This window comes from Jaculus jaculus, chromosome 10 (assembly GCF_020740685.1).
Source record: "Jaculus jaculus isolate mJacJac1 chromosome 10, mJacJac1.mat.Y.cur, whole genome shotgun sequence".
NCBI lineage: Eukaryota > Metazoa > Chordata > Mammalia > Rodentia > Dipodidae > Jaculus > Jaculus jaculus.
Window position 1 is genome coordinate 71,471,611 of NC_059111.1, and position 12,189 is coordinate 71,483,799.

At 39.1% G+C, this 12,189-nt stretch overlaps 1 protein-coding gene across 4 annotated transcripts in view; it reads left to right on the forward strand.

Annotated features, from left to right (window-relative positions):
• The first annotated feature begins 846 nt into the window (after nucleotides 1–846).
• Nucleotides 847–12,189, forward strand: part of Phf14 (PHD finger protein 14) — a 152,652-nt gene continuing 141,309 nt past the window's right edge. For 3 of the 4 annotated variants that reach the window (XM_045160141.1, XM_045160142.1, XM_004671592.3), the window contains exons 1-3: nucleotides 847–965; nucleotides 1,341–1,451; nucleotides 10,825–11,606. In XM_045160141.1, coding sequence (XP_045016076.1) covers nucleotide 965; nucleotides 1,341–1,451; nucleotides 10,825–11,606 — 894 coding nt within the window. In that variant the 5' untranslated portion in view covers nucleotides 847–964. The remainder of the gene's footprint in view (nucleotides 966–1,340; nucleotides 1,452–10,824; nucleotides 11,607–12,189) is intronic. The other variant, XM_004671593.2, reaches the window with a different exon arrangement.

Consider the following 12,189-nt stretch of genomic DNA (forward strand, 5'->3'; position numbering starts at 1 on the left):
TAGAGGAGGTGTCTTGGGGTGGTGGTGGGGGAACCTGGATTCCAGCTCAAAGTTATACAGAAAATTTGAGCTCTGTGGGGTCCTGTTCGCTGCAGTTCCTTGTTGCTGCTTTTAGTTTTTGTTGGCTGTTTGGATGTATGGAATCAGCTTCCTCTGGCACTGATGGAACTTCCCCTTGGATTGGTAAGCTTTTTCAAAAATTTATTTATTTATTTATTTATTTATTTATTTATTTATTTATTTATTTGAGAGAGAGAGAGAGAGAGAGGGAGGGAGGGAGGGAGAGAGAGAGAGAAAGAGAGAGAGAGAGAATGAATGAATGAGAATGGGCATGACAGGATCTCCAGCCACGACAAACAAATTCCAGATCCGTGAGAAATCAAGCTGGGGCTGATCCGAAGGGTCCCAGACCGGGCGGAGAGAGGGCGGAGCCTCTAGGGGCGGTGGGCGGGTCTGGCTCTATTTGGCCGGCTTTCCCGAGGCCTCCTCTGCCTGGAGGGGGCGGGGTGGCGGGCTCCCGTTTTGCGCAGGCGCGCTCAGCTCCTGCTGCTGGCGGGCCGTCTGCGCGGTGTTTTCACTTCCTTCTTGGGAGAGCCGTATCCGGGTCGCGGGCTCTATTGTCTCAGACAGTCGGTCTGGGGCTGGAAATTCTGGGTCTTTTGTTGCTTCCGGTGTAGGCTAATAAGATACTCCTTTCCTTTATTTTTTTTTCCTTCTGGCTTTTGCCGGGAGAAATTAAGTCCCCAGGGCCGCCGGGTGGGCCTGGCTGCTGGGCCGGAGGGCGGCTCCGGCGGGACGCAGCGCTCGGGCGCCGGGCGGAGAGGGGGCGGGCGGGCGGCGGGCGGGGGCTGCCCGGGGTCGCGGTCGCTCGGGCCGGCGCTCCCCAGATAGCTCCTTCCGGGCCTGCCTGCCGCCCGCAGCCTCTCGCTAGGTCTCCTCCCAGCGACCACCTCACGGCTTCCTTAGTAAGTGTATCCGAGGCCTCTGGGGGGAGAGGTCCTCTCAGCCTGGCCAGGATTTGGGGGAGTGGGGAGGGGTGCTGGGTCCTTGCTGGGAAGAACCCTGCTCGTCGGGCCCCCCGGGGGGGGGCATTGCTTTCTCTGTTGACTAGGGAGTCTGAATGAGGGATTGCAAAGGGACTCCCAAGAAGCATCCCCCCTTAAGATGCCCAAGGAGAAAAGTCTCGGTTGGCCTTGGCCTCAATCCACCCCCCCCCCACAACACCCAGCCTGCCCCCAAGCCCTTTGCTCCCCTAATGAGGCCATTATCTTCCCTCAGTATGTCAGCCCTCCTGTGCTTGGTGTGATCGTGAATGAGTCTGTCATGTTTTCTCTTAACAGTGGATCGCAGCTCCAAGAGGAGGCAGGTGAAGCCGCTGGCAGCTTCTCTCCTGGAAGCTCTTGATTATGACAGTTCAGATGACAGTGATTTTAAAGTTGGAGATGCGTCAGGTAATTGTTTCCTCTCCTCCCCTGTACCGCTTTTTGGACTTGAATGTATTTTTAAAGTATTTCTTTTAAACAATTTTTAGTTAAGATAACAATTTAAAGTGAGAGCACATACAGTTCACTTATTATTTTCATTTGATTTCCCACATTGCCCCAAGATCCAATCACTAGAACCTATCCTTGCTTCTATTTTTGTTGATTCTTACATGCAGAGATAATTAGCAGTCAGGGAAGGACTGTTTTTAACCATTTTCCTTATTCTGCATCCTAAGTTTGTATTTATTTCTGCTTATATGATTGATAGAGGAAAACGTCAAGATATCCTGACGTAGGATGCTATATTCTAAGGATTGTAGATCCTAACATTTGGCTCCCTAAGGGAAGTTGTGCTTTTACTCTATTAGCTTGTAGAATAAAGTTGTTCAGAGTATACATTATACTTTAAATTATAGTATGTGCTGAACCTTGTATAATGAATCCATGTTTCCTTATATTTAATGATTTAAAGAAGTCTAAAGTCATACAATTATATGTACAGAATTGGAAATGGAATGTTTTTCTTTTGAATATTTTGTTCCATGTATCTCATATGCTTAGTATATAATGTAATTGGAGGAATCTAAGGAACAGAATTATGTGAAATATTTTATATGGGAAATGGTGGTGAGCACATGAACAATAAAAATATTTACAAATTTACCACTTTTGGTGGAAATTGAGATGAAGTGAGAAATAAGATCCTTTGTGCCAGGCATGGTGGCACACACCTTTAATCCCAGCACTTGGGAGGCAGAGGTAGGAGGATCACTGTGAGTTCCAGGCCAGCCTGGAGCTACAGAGTGAGATCCAGGTCAGCCTGGGCTAGAGTGTGACCCTACCTCAAAAAAATAAAAAGAACCTTTATAATTTCATCCCTATAACTTTTTTCTTGAGGTTCCTGGAATCACACTCAAGGCCTTGCACATGCTTTACCACTGACATACATCTCAGCTCCTCTAATACATTTTTAGTATCCTTTTAGAATCTGCTTTAGTTAGTAAGCTCTTGTTCTTTTCCTCTGGTTTTTCTTTTTGGTGTTGTAAAAAGGGATGAAATTAATTGTTGTTGTGTTACAGTTAACATTGCAAGCAGTATTTGCATTGTGATTTACTGAGAATTTTTTTTTTGCATAATCTCATTTATCTTTTATAATAACTAAATGAAATATATTTTCTTGTACAGGTCACAGTGGTACTTAATTTAAAGGACTTAAGTGATGTTCATTAGTTATGGCAACAAAATTTAGTCCTTCCATTGTTCAGATACTGAATAGTTTGATATAATCTTAAACTAAAATTATATTGATCTTACTAATGGGTTCACTCCCAACACTCAAAATTTGAGGAGTTTATCTTAACTTTTAACTTAACCTTTGTTTTCAGCTCTTGTATTTCATTGACTGGGTGATGTGTGGTGCTTTCAAAGAAGGAAGAGGAAGGGAAAGGAGATAAAATGTAAATGTCTGTGTTCTTGGCAATGACTGATAGAAATGGGGTTTTATTCATTTATTAATATTTTTATTTACTTGAGAAAGAGAAAAAGGAAGTGTGTGTGTGTATGTGTGTGTGAGACGGGTGGGGAGGGAGAGAGAGATAGAGACAGAGGATGAATATGAGTATGCTAGGGCCTCTTGACACTGCACACTCTATTCAGACACTTGTGCTATTTTGCATCTAGCTTTACATGGATACTGGGAAATTGAACTTACACCATCAAGATTTCCAATTTAGCTAGTGTAACTAGGTCATATTGTCTAAAATAGTATAAATAGATGAGTCAGGCTCAGACTTCTGTAATAACTTGCTTTAGTAGTGTTTTTTGCCTCATCTGATTTTGTGTAAGTGGATCTAGATATAGTCATTGACATTTCTTTAGTACTTTGCCAGATGTTGTGGTGAATTCATAAAGAAGTAGCTCAATTAGAATGATGAATTATTAGAACAGAAGAAATGATAGATGATGCAAAAGAAGGTTGATCATGTGTATAGTCCAAGTCTTTCCAAAGGAATGGGCTTATTTTAGTATGTGCTGCTGAAGTGGGTACAGAAAATGAGATTATTGTAGATGCAATTGATTGGGAACAGTTTCTTTCAGGAGCTAATAATGGAACTGTGAGTGAAAGAGAGAATAGATACAGCATTCTTAGTGAGTGATACATTAAATAGTGTTAAAGGTTATTAAGCTTGGAAATGTATTTCTGTTTGAGTGTTAGGACTGAGCTAAGAGACCAGTAGAAGAGATAGGCCAAAGCTAAGGCTAGTGCTTTCAAACTCTGGGAATGACCCATCAATGTGCTGTAAATCAATGTGCTGTGTTATGACCAGTGTTTCTTCTTTACTTTTTTAATTCTTTTTGAAAAATATAACTGAATAGAAAATATCACCACGGACCACATATATTGAAAGTAATTACTGCAGTGTAAAGCTTGTGATTTGGTTATACATAAGCACATATTAATGTATACACATGTATAATTGCATACTAGTTCATGAAATAAAATTCATTTCTAATGATGTGTTGTAGCCAAAAGTTCAAAAACTATAGTCTAGGCAGATAGACAAAGCATAGAGGTTTCTGGCTAGAAAGAAGAACGTTCGGGTTAAAAAAACTTTTTATGTTTATTTATTTATTTGAAAGTGATAGACAGAGAAAGAGGCGGAGAGAGAGAGAGAGGGAGGGAGGGAGGGAGGGAGGGAGGGAGGGGGCACGCCAGGGTCTCCAGCCACTGCAAACGAACTCCAGATGCATGAGCCCCCTTGTGCATCTGGCTAACGTGGGTCCTGGGGAATCGAGCCTTGAACTGAGGTCCTTAGGTTTCACAGGCAAGTGTTTAACCGCTAAGCCATCTCTCCAGCCCACGTTCTGGTTTTAAAATGCATGACCAAACAAAATCTTTTATTTTAGTTAATATTGAATAGAATTGTCCAGAAGAAAAAAACATTAAAAAAAACTTGTAAGGGTTCTTTTTCCAATATGTGGGTTACATCTGCTTCACAGAAATTATAACACTGAACATGGGCTAGGAGGTTGTGATTTTTTTTTGTTGTTTTGAAAAGAGATTTTTATAATTTCTTTTCAACCTTACACTGCTTTCAGATGCAACTTCAGAATATGCATGGGTTTTCCTTTTCTTAGTTAAAGGATACTTAATGGGACAGGTGAGCCAAGGAGGATGTGAGTCAGACTTTGCTGTATTTTTTTTAATTGTTTTTTTTTTTTTGGTTCTTATTTATTTATTTATTTTAGAGTGACAGAGACAGAAAGAGGCAGATAGATAGATAGATAGAGAGAGAGAGAGAGAGAGAGAGAGAATGGGCATGCCAGGGCTTCCAGCCACTGCAAACGAACTCCAGACGCATGTGCCCCCTTGTTCATCTGGCTAACGTGGGTCCCGGAGAACTGAGCCTTGAACCGGGGTCCTTAGTGCTTAACCGCTAAGCCATCTCTCCAGCCCTGCTGTATTTTTTTTTGATGTCACTTCTAGAGAACTCTCGGGGGGGGGGGGGGGGGGAGGGAGGGAGAGAGATGGGGAGAGAGAGGGAGGGAGGGAGAAGGGGAGAGGGAGGGAGAAAGGGAGGAAGGGAGGGAGAGAGATACCATTCTTCATTTATATGTATTTACTTGGGTTAGAGACAAAAGTAAGGCCACAGGCAGCAAGGCTCTGTTGGCAGAACTTTGGTCCGTCCCCCCCCCCCCCACCGCCTTCTGTTGGAAAACAGGCCACTTTCAGCCTGACCCATGCAGCTTTCTTGAAACCTACCAGAAGTAGCCAGCTCATTCCAGCCTCCTTCATTGTTTCTTTCATATTAAGCTTTGATAGGTACATGGGCTGTATCACTAGGTACAAAAAAGGACAGTTTCCTGTTGGCATAATTAAGAATTGAACCTTCCTACCTGAGTCAAGTACCAGCATTGGCCTTGCCTAAACTTCTTTACTTGCAATTTCTCAACTTTATTTTGAATATTTTGAAGCAGTTTCTGGAACCCACTTTGATTCTCTATTCTGAGAATTAACTTCATTTCTCTGACTCAATTTTGTCTGAAGAAAAAGGCTTGAAAGATGCAACTGTTAACCAGCTGCTGTTTATGGATTAGTTAGAATTTTCAGGGCCACCTTCCATCTCCTCTGGATATCTGGATTGTGTAGGGAAACCCTTTAAGGGAGAAATAGTCTGCAAAAACCCTTAGAACATTGGGATTGAAGAAGGATGGTAGAAGCTGTGGTGAGAACAAGCCCTTTGCAGCAAGGTGACTCTGGAATTGCACTGGTTTAATCAAAAATGATGTGAAATTACACAAATGATCTCTTAAAAAAGAGATAAGTATGTAGAAAAACAGGGTAGCATTGACTTTTTTTAAAAGTACAACTTTTTTTTTTTTTTTTTTGGTTTTTCGAGGTAGGGTCTCACCTGGAATTCACTATGTAGTCTCAGGGTGGCCTCGAACTCACGGTGATCCTCCTACCTCTGCCTCCTGAGTGCTGGGATTAAAGGTGTGTGCCACCACGCCCGGCTACAACTTTATTTTTATATTGGATGAAGGGAGGGAGAGAGAGAGATAGAGGGAGAATATATGGGCATGCCAAGGCTTCCAGCCACTGCAAATGAACTCCAGATGTATGTACTCCCTTGTGCATCTGGCTTATGTGGGTCCTTTGGCTTTGCAGGCAAGCACCTTAACTGCTGAGCCATCACTCCAACCCAGCATTGACATTTTAGTCTAGGTGAAGGTATCTCAAAAAGCTTTGGCACTGTTGGCGTGTTGTATTAGTAATTTTTTGTTGTGGGGGTTTGTCCTATGCAGTGTAGGATGCTTTAGCACATCGTGACAACTGTTGTCTCCAGAGATTAGCATGTGTTTAATGGGGAAAGATTTATATCCAGTTGAGAACTGCTGTTTCAGATTTACTCAAATGTGAGATGACACAGTTGTAACAAGACTCACTAGAAAAGAAGTGTTGATAGATTGGCTTTTTAAAGAAATTCATAGAATTAGTCAGATAGCTCCAGGAAAATTCTGAATCAAACAGTAGACAATTGATCTTTATATTATCTGTTATGTTTGTGTATGGTACTAATTGTTGTATTATATCAGTGAAATGAATAATGAGGTTTATGATGAACAAAGATTGTATTTCAAAGTTAATGTAAATTCAGAGTTGAACCACAATGATTTTAATGTTTAATATTTGTCATGGGGAAAGTCTAAGCTTTGATTATAATTATATTGATAATTATATCTAGTTAAATTTTTTTTAATACTGAATATTGTGGAGGAATATTTGAAAGTTTGCTTTTAATTCTGTAACTGTAATGACAATTCCTTGACCATGTATCAGTTGAGCTGAATATTGCTTGGAGAGATTCTGATATACTGTGTTCTTGAGAAAGATTACTTTTTTATTTAATGAAATGAGAAGTAGTGTTTCAGTGTGACAGTTTTAAATGTAAAAGTTCATTGTAGATCCAGAGATTAACTTCATGCTTAAGCCTAAGAGCTTTATTTGAAGTATCTGGCTCATTTCTTCACTCTGTGACCCCTTTTCATATCTCTTTTTTGTGTAAAAATCAGAGATTTGGAATGTAGTGTGGAGTGGAATAGAAATATTTTTCTTTACAGCCTATAAAAATACAGTCAGCAAAGGACCTTGTTTTCTCATTGTCATCATTATCCATCTGTGTGCACTTAAGTAAATATTGTCTCAAGTACACATGTACCAAAAAACAAGTCATGACTATCAGATGACAATGCTATTTTTCACAGATCAACGAAAGATAAGTTAGAGTATGACATATTTGGTCACTAAAGAGCTGGTCAAGTTTGGATTTATGGAAACATTTCACATTCTTCTAAAATAAAACATTTGAATTGTATTAAAAAGTTATTCTCTCTTTAGACATGATTATAAAACAAAAACAGTTAAAGAATACTGTACCAGTGAATCTTAGTTTTGTATTTACCATTATATTCTTGTAGGGAAAAGGATTCCAGAAGTCTGATCTAGAAGAAAAGCATCATTCTTTTTCATCTCCATATTCTGGCTCTCTTAGTAATGGCATCCGCTTGTAAGGTTTTTAAGTATATAAGTGATCCTTTGCCTTCAAAGTATTTAGTCAACTATGCTTATTTAATTTAATTGGTAGATACTTATTTAAAAATGTCTAGAACCCAGGAGATACTGTAGAAACATGAATATCTGTGTTTGATTCTCCAATACCCATGTAAAAATGCTGGGTGTTGTAGTACACACCTGGAATCCCAGCACTAGGAAGGTAGAAATAAGAGAATTGCTTGGGCTTGCAGTTCAGTTGAATCTATGAGCTATGAGTTCAGTGAGAGACCTTGTCTCAATGAATAAGGTGGGAGAGTGATTGAGGAGGAACCCTGACATTGACCTCTGGTCTCAACATTATGCATACCCACATGTTCACATGTATTTATACATATATATACATATGTATATATGTATGTGTGTGTATATATATACATATATATGTATGTATATATGTGTGTATGTGTGTGTGTATATATATACACACACACACACACACACACACATATATATACACACACCCATATACATATAGACGTTCATGCACACATAGCACATATAAACACATGCAAAAAAGTCTAGAAATTATTTTTTTCCAGAATTGATTTTCTTGATAGATTGGGTTTTATTATTGTGAATGGTTTAAAAAGAATCTCAATTTTCTTAATGATTTGTAGAACTTGAACTGAAAATAAGTCACTTTCTTGGCAATGATATTGAGCTCATACTCTTTGAAATCCAAAAGCCCAGAAATATAAAAAGGATTTCTTAAGTTTTCTACAGACTTACTTGTAAAACGTGACTCAAGGCTGCAGAGATGGTTTAGTGGTTAAGTTGCATGCCTGCAAAGCCTAATGACCTAGGTTTAACTCTCCAGGTTCCATGTAAGCCAGATGCACATGTTGGCACATGCATCTGGAGTTCGTTTGCAGTGGCTAGAGGCCCTAGCATGCCCTTTCTCTCTCTCTCCCTCTTTCTGTCTCTAATAAATAAATAAAAATAAATAAAAATTATTTTAAAACCCAAGACAAATAGGAGTTATTTGTATTACTTATTTTTCATACTTTGTACTGTAAAAATATATTTGATTATAGGACAGTACCTTAGATATATTAGTATAATATATAATACATAGACCATGCTGCCCTTGTGAAATATAAAAAAAAAATTTTGACACATATCTCCAAAAGTTTCAGATTAGAATTTTAGACCTATATTGCTCATCTGTTCTTTGCAAAATTTTGGGACTGAAGTGTTCTTTTTAAGAACACTGTTGAGTAAGTTGTGGCTACCTAAGGGTAATCTTGAGATTCCTACTCATTTTTTAGTGTCAAAGTCTTTTTTTAATTTTTTTTTTTTTTGAGGTAGGGTATCTCTAGCCCAGACTGACCTGGATCCTCCTTCCTCTGCCTCCCAAGTGCTGGGATTAAAGGTGTGTTCCACCACGCCCAGCTAATTTCTAATTTTTATTTAAATAAATTTTATATATTTATTTGCAAGCAGAGAGAGACAGAGAGAATGGGCATGCCAGGGCCTCTAGCCACTGCAAACGAACTCCGGATACCTGTGCCCTTTGTGCATCTGGCTTACATGAGTCCTGGGGAATTAAACCTGGGTCCTTTGGCTTCACAGGCAAATGCCTTAGCCACTAAGCTATCACTCCAGCCCATAATTTTTAATTTTTTATGTACATTAACATGATTGATATTTTATTAGCCATTTATAAAGGACTTCTTAGGTGTTTTATAAACCATATACTTCTAGTTATAGATAACTTACTTTAGTGCATAATTACTTTTAAATATTGAGGCAATTTGAATTCCTACAAATTAAAGTGCTATGGAAACAATTATTTTCACTATTTTGTATTACTATTTTCTTGGTTATAGGTTCAAACAATTCATTTTCCTATAGGTTTTACTATTGTTTTGAATACTAGTTACTTTGTTGTTACTGTGAACAGATACCTGACCAGAGCAATTTAAGGAAGGAGAGTGTTTATTTTGTCTCCTAGTTCCAGAGGGCAGACTCCATCAAGGTGGGAAAGACATGGCAGGAAAGGAGAGGAGAGAGAGCAGTGCTGCTCTCATGGCCTCTGCAGTCAGGAAGCAGAGGGAGACTGGGATGGAGTAGCTATAACATTTCAAGGCCGGATCTCCAGTGATCTTCTTTCATCAAGGCTCCATCTCCTAAAGGGTCTACAACCTTCCTGAACAGTGCCACTTAGGGATTTAGTGCCACTAGGGACTGAATGTTCAAACATGTGAGCCCATGGGGGACATTTTACATTCTAAAAACAATAGTGTGAAATTATTTTCCTCTTTTTTCCCTGCTTCTATTTATCCATCTGTCCAAGCATTTTAGATTTTCATTTATTTACTTGCAAACAAAGAACATTAGGATTGGAAGATTACTGACTATTGTTGGAGTGAGAAGGATCTGCTGTGCTAGGCAGGAAGGGAAGAAACTTGCTAGAAACATTATAGGCTGTATGAGCTACTCCATATCCACAGTCTGTCAGTTCTATAACTATTGTGGTTGCTCATTTGTAGGACAGAGTCATCTCTTTATTGTTTCTTACATTTTGAGGTCTGTGGTAGTTAAGCTTTCAGCAGTTGGTGTGACTCTTTTGTTGACAAGAGCCAGCATCCTGTTTGGCAGGATGACTGGTAAATTCTCTTACAGCTTCCATTTTCTGTGCCATCACCATTGCCCCTTTTCATCTGTGTACTTTATCTAAAATTGGTTTGCTCCATTAGGGATGTGGTACAAGTTAGCTCTCATAAACAGCTATGCTAATTTTGCTGGATAAAGAGTAAAACAGATTTGGAGGTTATATTTATATTGTTTTAGATGTGTGTTATTACTGTAAGTTCCATGTATTTTATAAAATGAAGATATAAAGGAAGAATTTTGTCTGATTTGTATTACTATTGGTAAAATCAAGTGCCTAGCTTTTTATTTTTTTAAAAAGCACATTTATTTTTAGAAAAAAATTAACTCTAGATACTAAGTATAGCATTAGCTATCCAATATTGCTACTCTTTTGAAAGTATATCTTACATTTCATATATTCATCTTCATTAGTACGTATTGGATTAAACCATTATATCAGCTTCATTGATTTCTTTAATCAGGTTGGGAATGTCTACCATTCTTTGCCTTAGATTTGTTTATATTGTTTTGCAAATTATTCACAAGTTTTGGTGGTTTCATTTGTGTCAGTGTTGTGTGTGTGTGTATGTATATACATATGTGTGGTTTTTTTTCTCATATTTTTGACAGATTCTGAAGGGAGTGGTAATGGAAGTGAAGATCCTTCAAAGGACAGTGGAGAAGGTTCCTGTAGTGATTCTGAAGAAAATATTTTAGAGGAAGAACTGAATGAAGCTATTAAAGTAAAGGAAGAACAGCTTAAACCTTCTACAGAAGAAGTGTCTTCTGACAAGCAGTTAATTAAAGTGGAGAAGAAGGAAGAAGAAGAAAATGGAGAAAGACCTAGAAAGAAAAAGGAGAAAGAGAAGGAAAAAGAGAAAGAAAAAGAGAAAGAGAAGGAGAGAGAGAAGGAAAATGAAAAAGCAACAGTATCTGATAATGTGGCTGCTGCTACTGCTGCCACCACTCCAGCCACAAGTCCTTCTGCTGTTAACACACCCCCTTCTGCTCCCACTATGACCACTCCTGCAGAGGAACAAGTCAGTGAGCCCAAAAAATGGAATCTTCGTCGAAACCGACCACTTTTGGATTTTGTATCCATGGAAGAGCTGAATGATATGGATGACTATGACAGTGAGGATGACAATGATTGGCGGCCGACTGCAGTGAAGAGGAAAGGCAGGTCAGCATCTCAGAAAGAGGGGAGTGATGGCGACAATGAGGATGATGAAGATGAGGGAAGTGGGAGTGATGAAGACGAGAATGATGAGGGCAATGATGACGACCATAGTAGCCCCGCTAGCGAAGTGGGTTGCAAGAAGAAGAGGAGTAAAGTTGTTAGCAGAAACAGTGCTGATGATGAGGAACTGACCAATGATAGCCTGACCCTATCTCAGAGCAAGAGTAATGAGGTAGATCAACCCAATTTTTATGGTATCTGTCTGTCTGGGGAAAAGGGAATTCTCTGAATCACTCTACTCATGATACTAAGTAGCTTCCTTGAAATCCTGTTTAGCTGTGGGAGTGATCGAGTACCCTACATGTACTGTTAATTTATTTGATCAACAAACCTTTAATTATCCACTGTTTATATTCTCTAGGAGCTCGTAATCTCCATCCTCAAGGAGAAATGGAGAAATATTTTTGTATCTTTAGACCTGGAAAATGGTAGAGTTTTCCATTCCCTTTTGTATGCTTTCTTCCTATTGTTATAGCTGCTACATGTGCTGAGTGGATTATGAAAGCAGAAGTGACCTTTCTTTCAACTTAGTTTTGACCATCCACCTAAAAGTATAGAGTTTTAAAATACTCTAGAGCAGGGTATCAAATGGCTTCTTTTCTCAGACTTTTGCACCTCATTCTAAACATTAAATCATTTGCCACTGTAGACCCCATCATCAGCATAGTCAGTGACCTTTGCTGTATGTGTACTGGAGTTAATTGAGATGCCTTTACATATATTTAATGAACAAATTCTCTACAATGAAATAACCA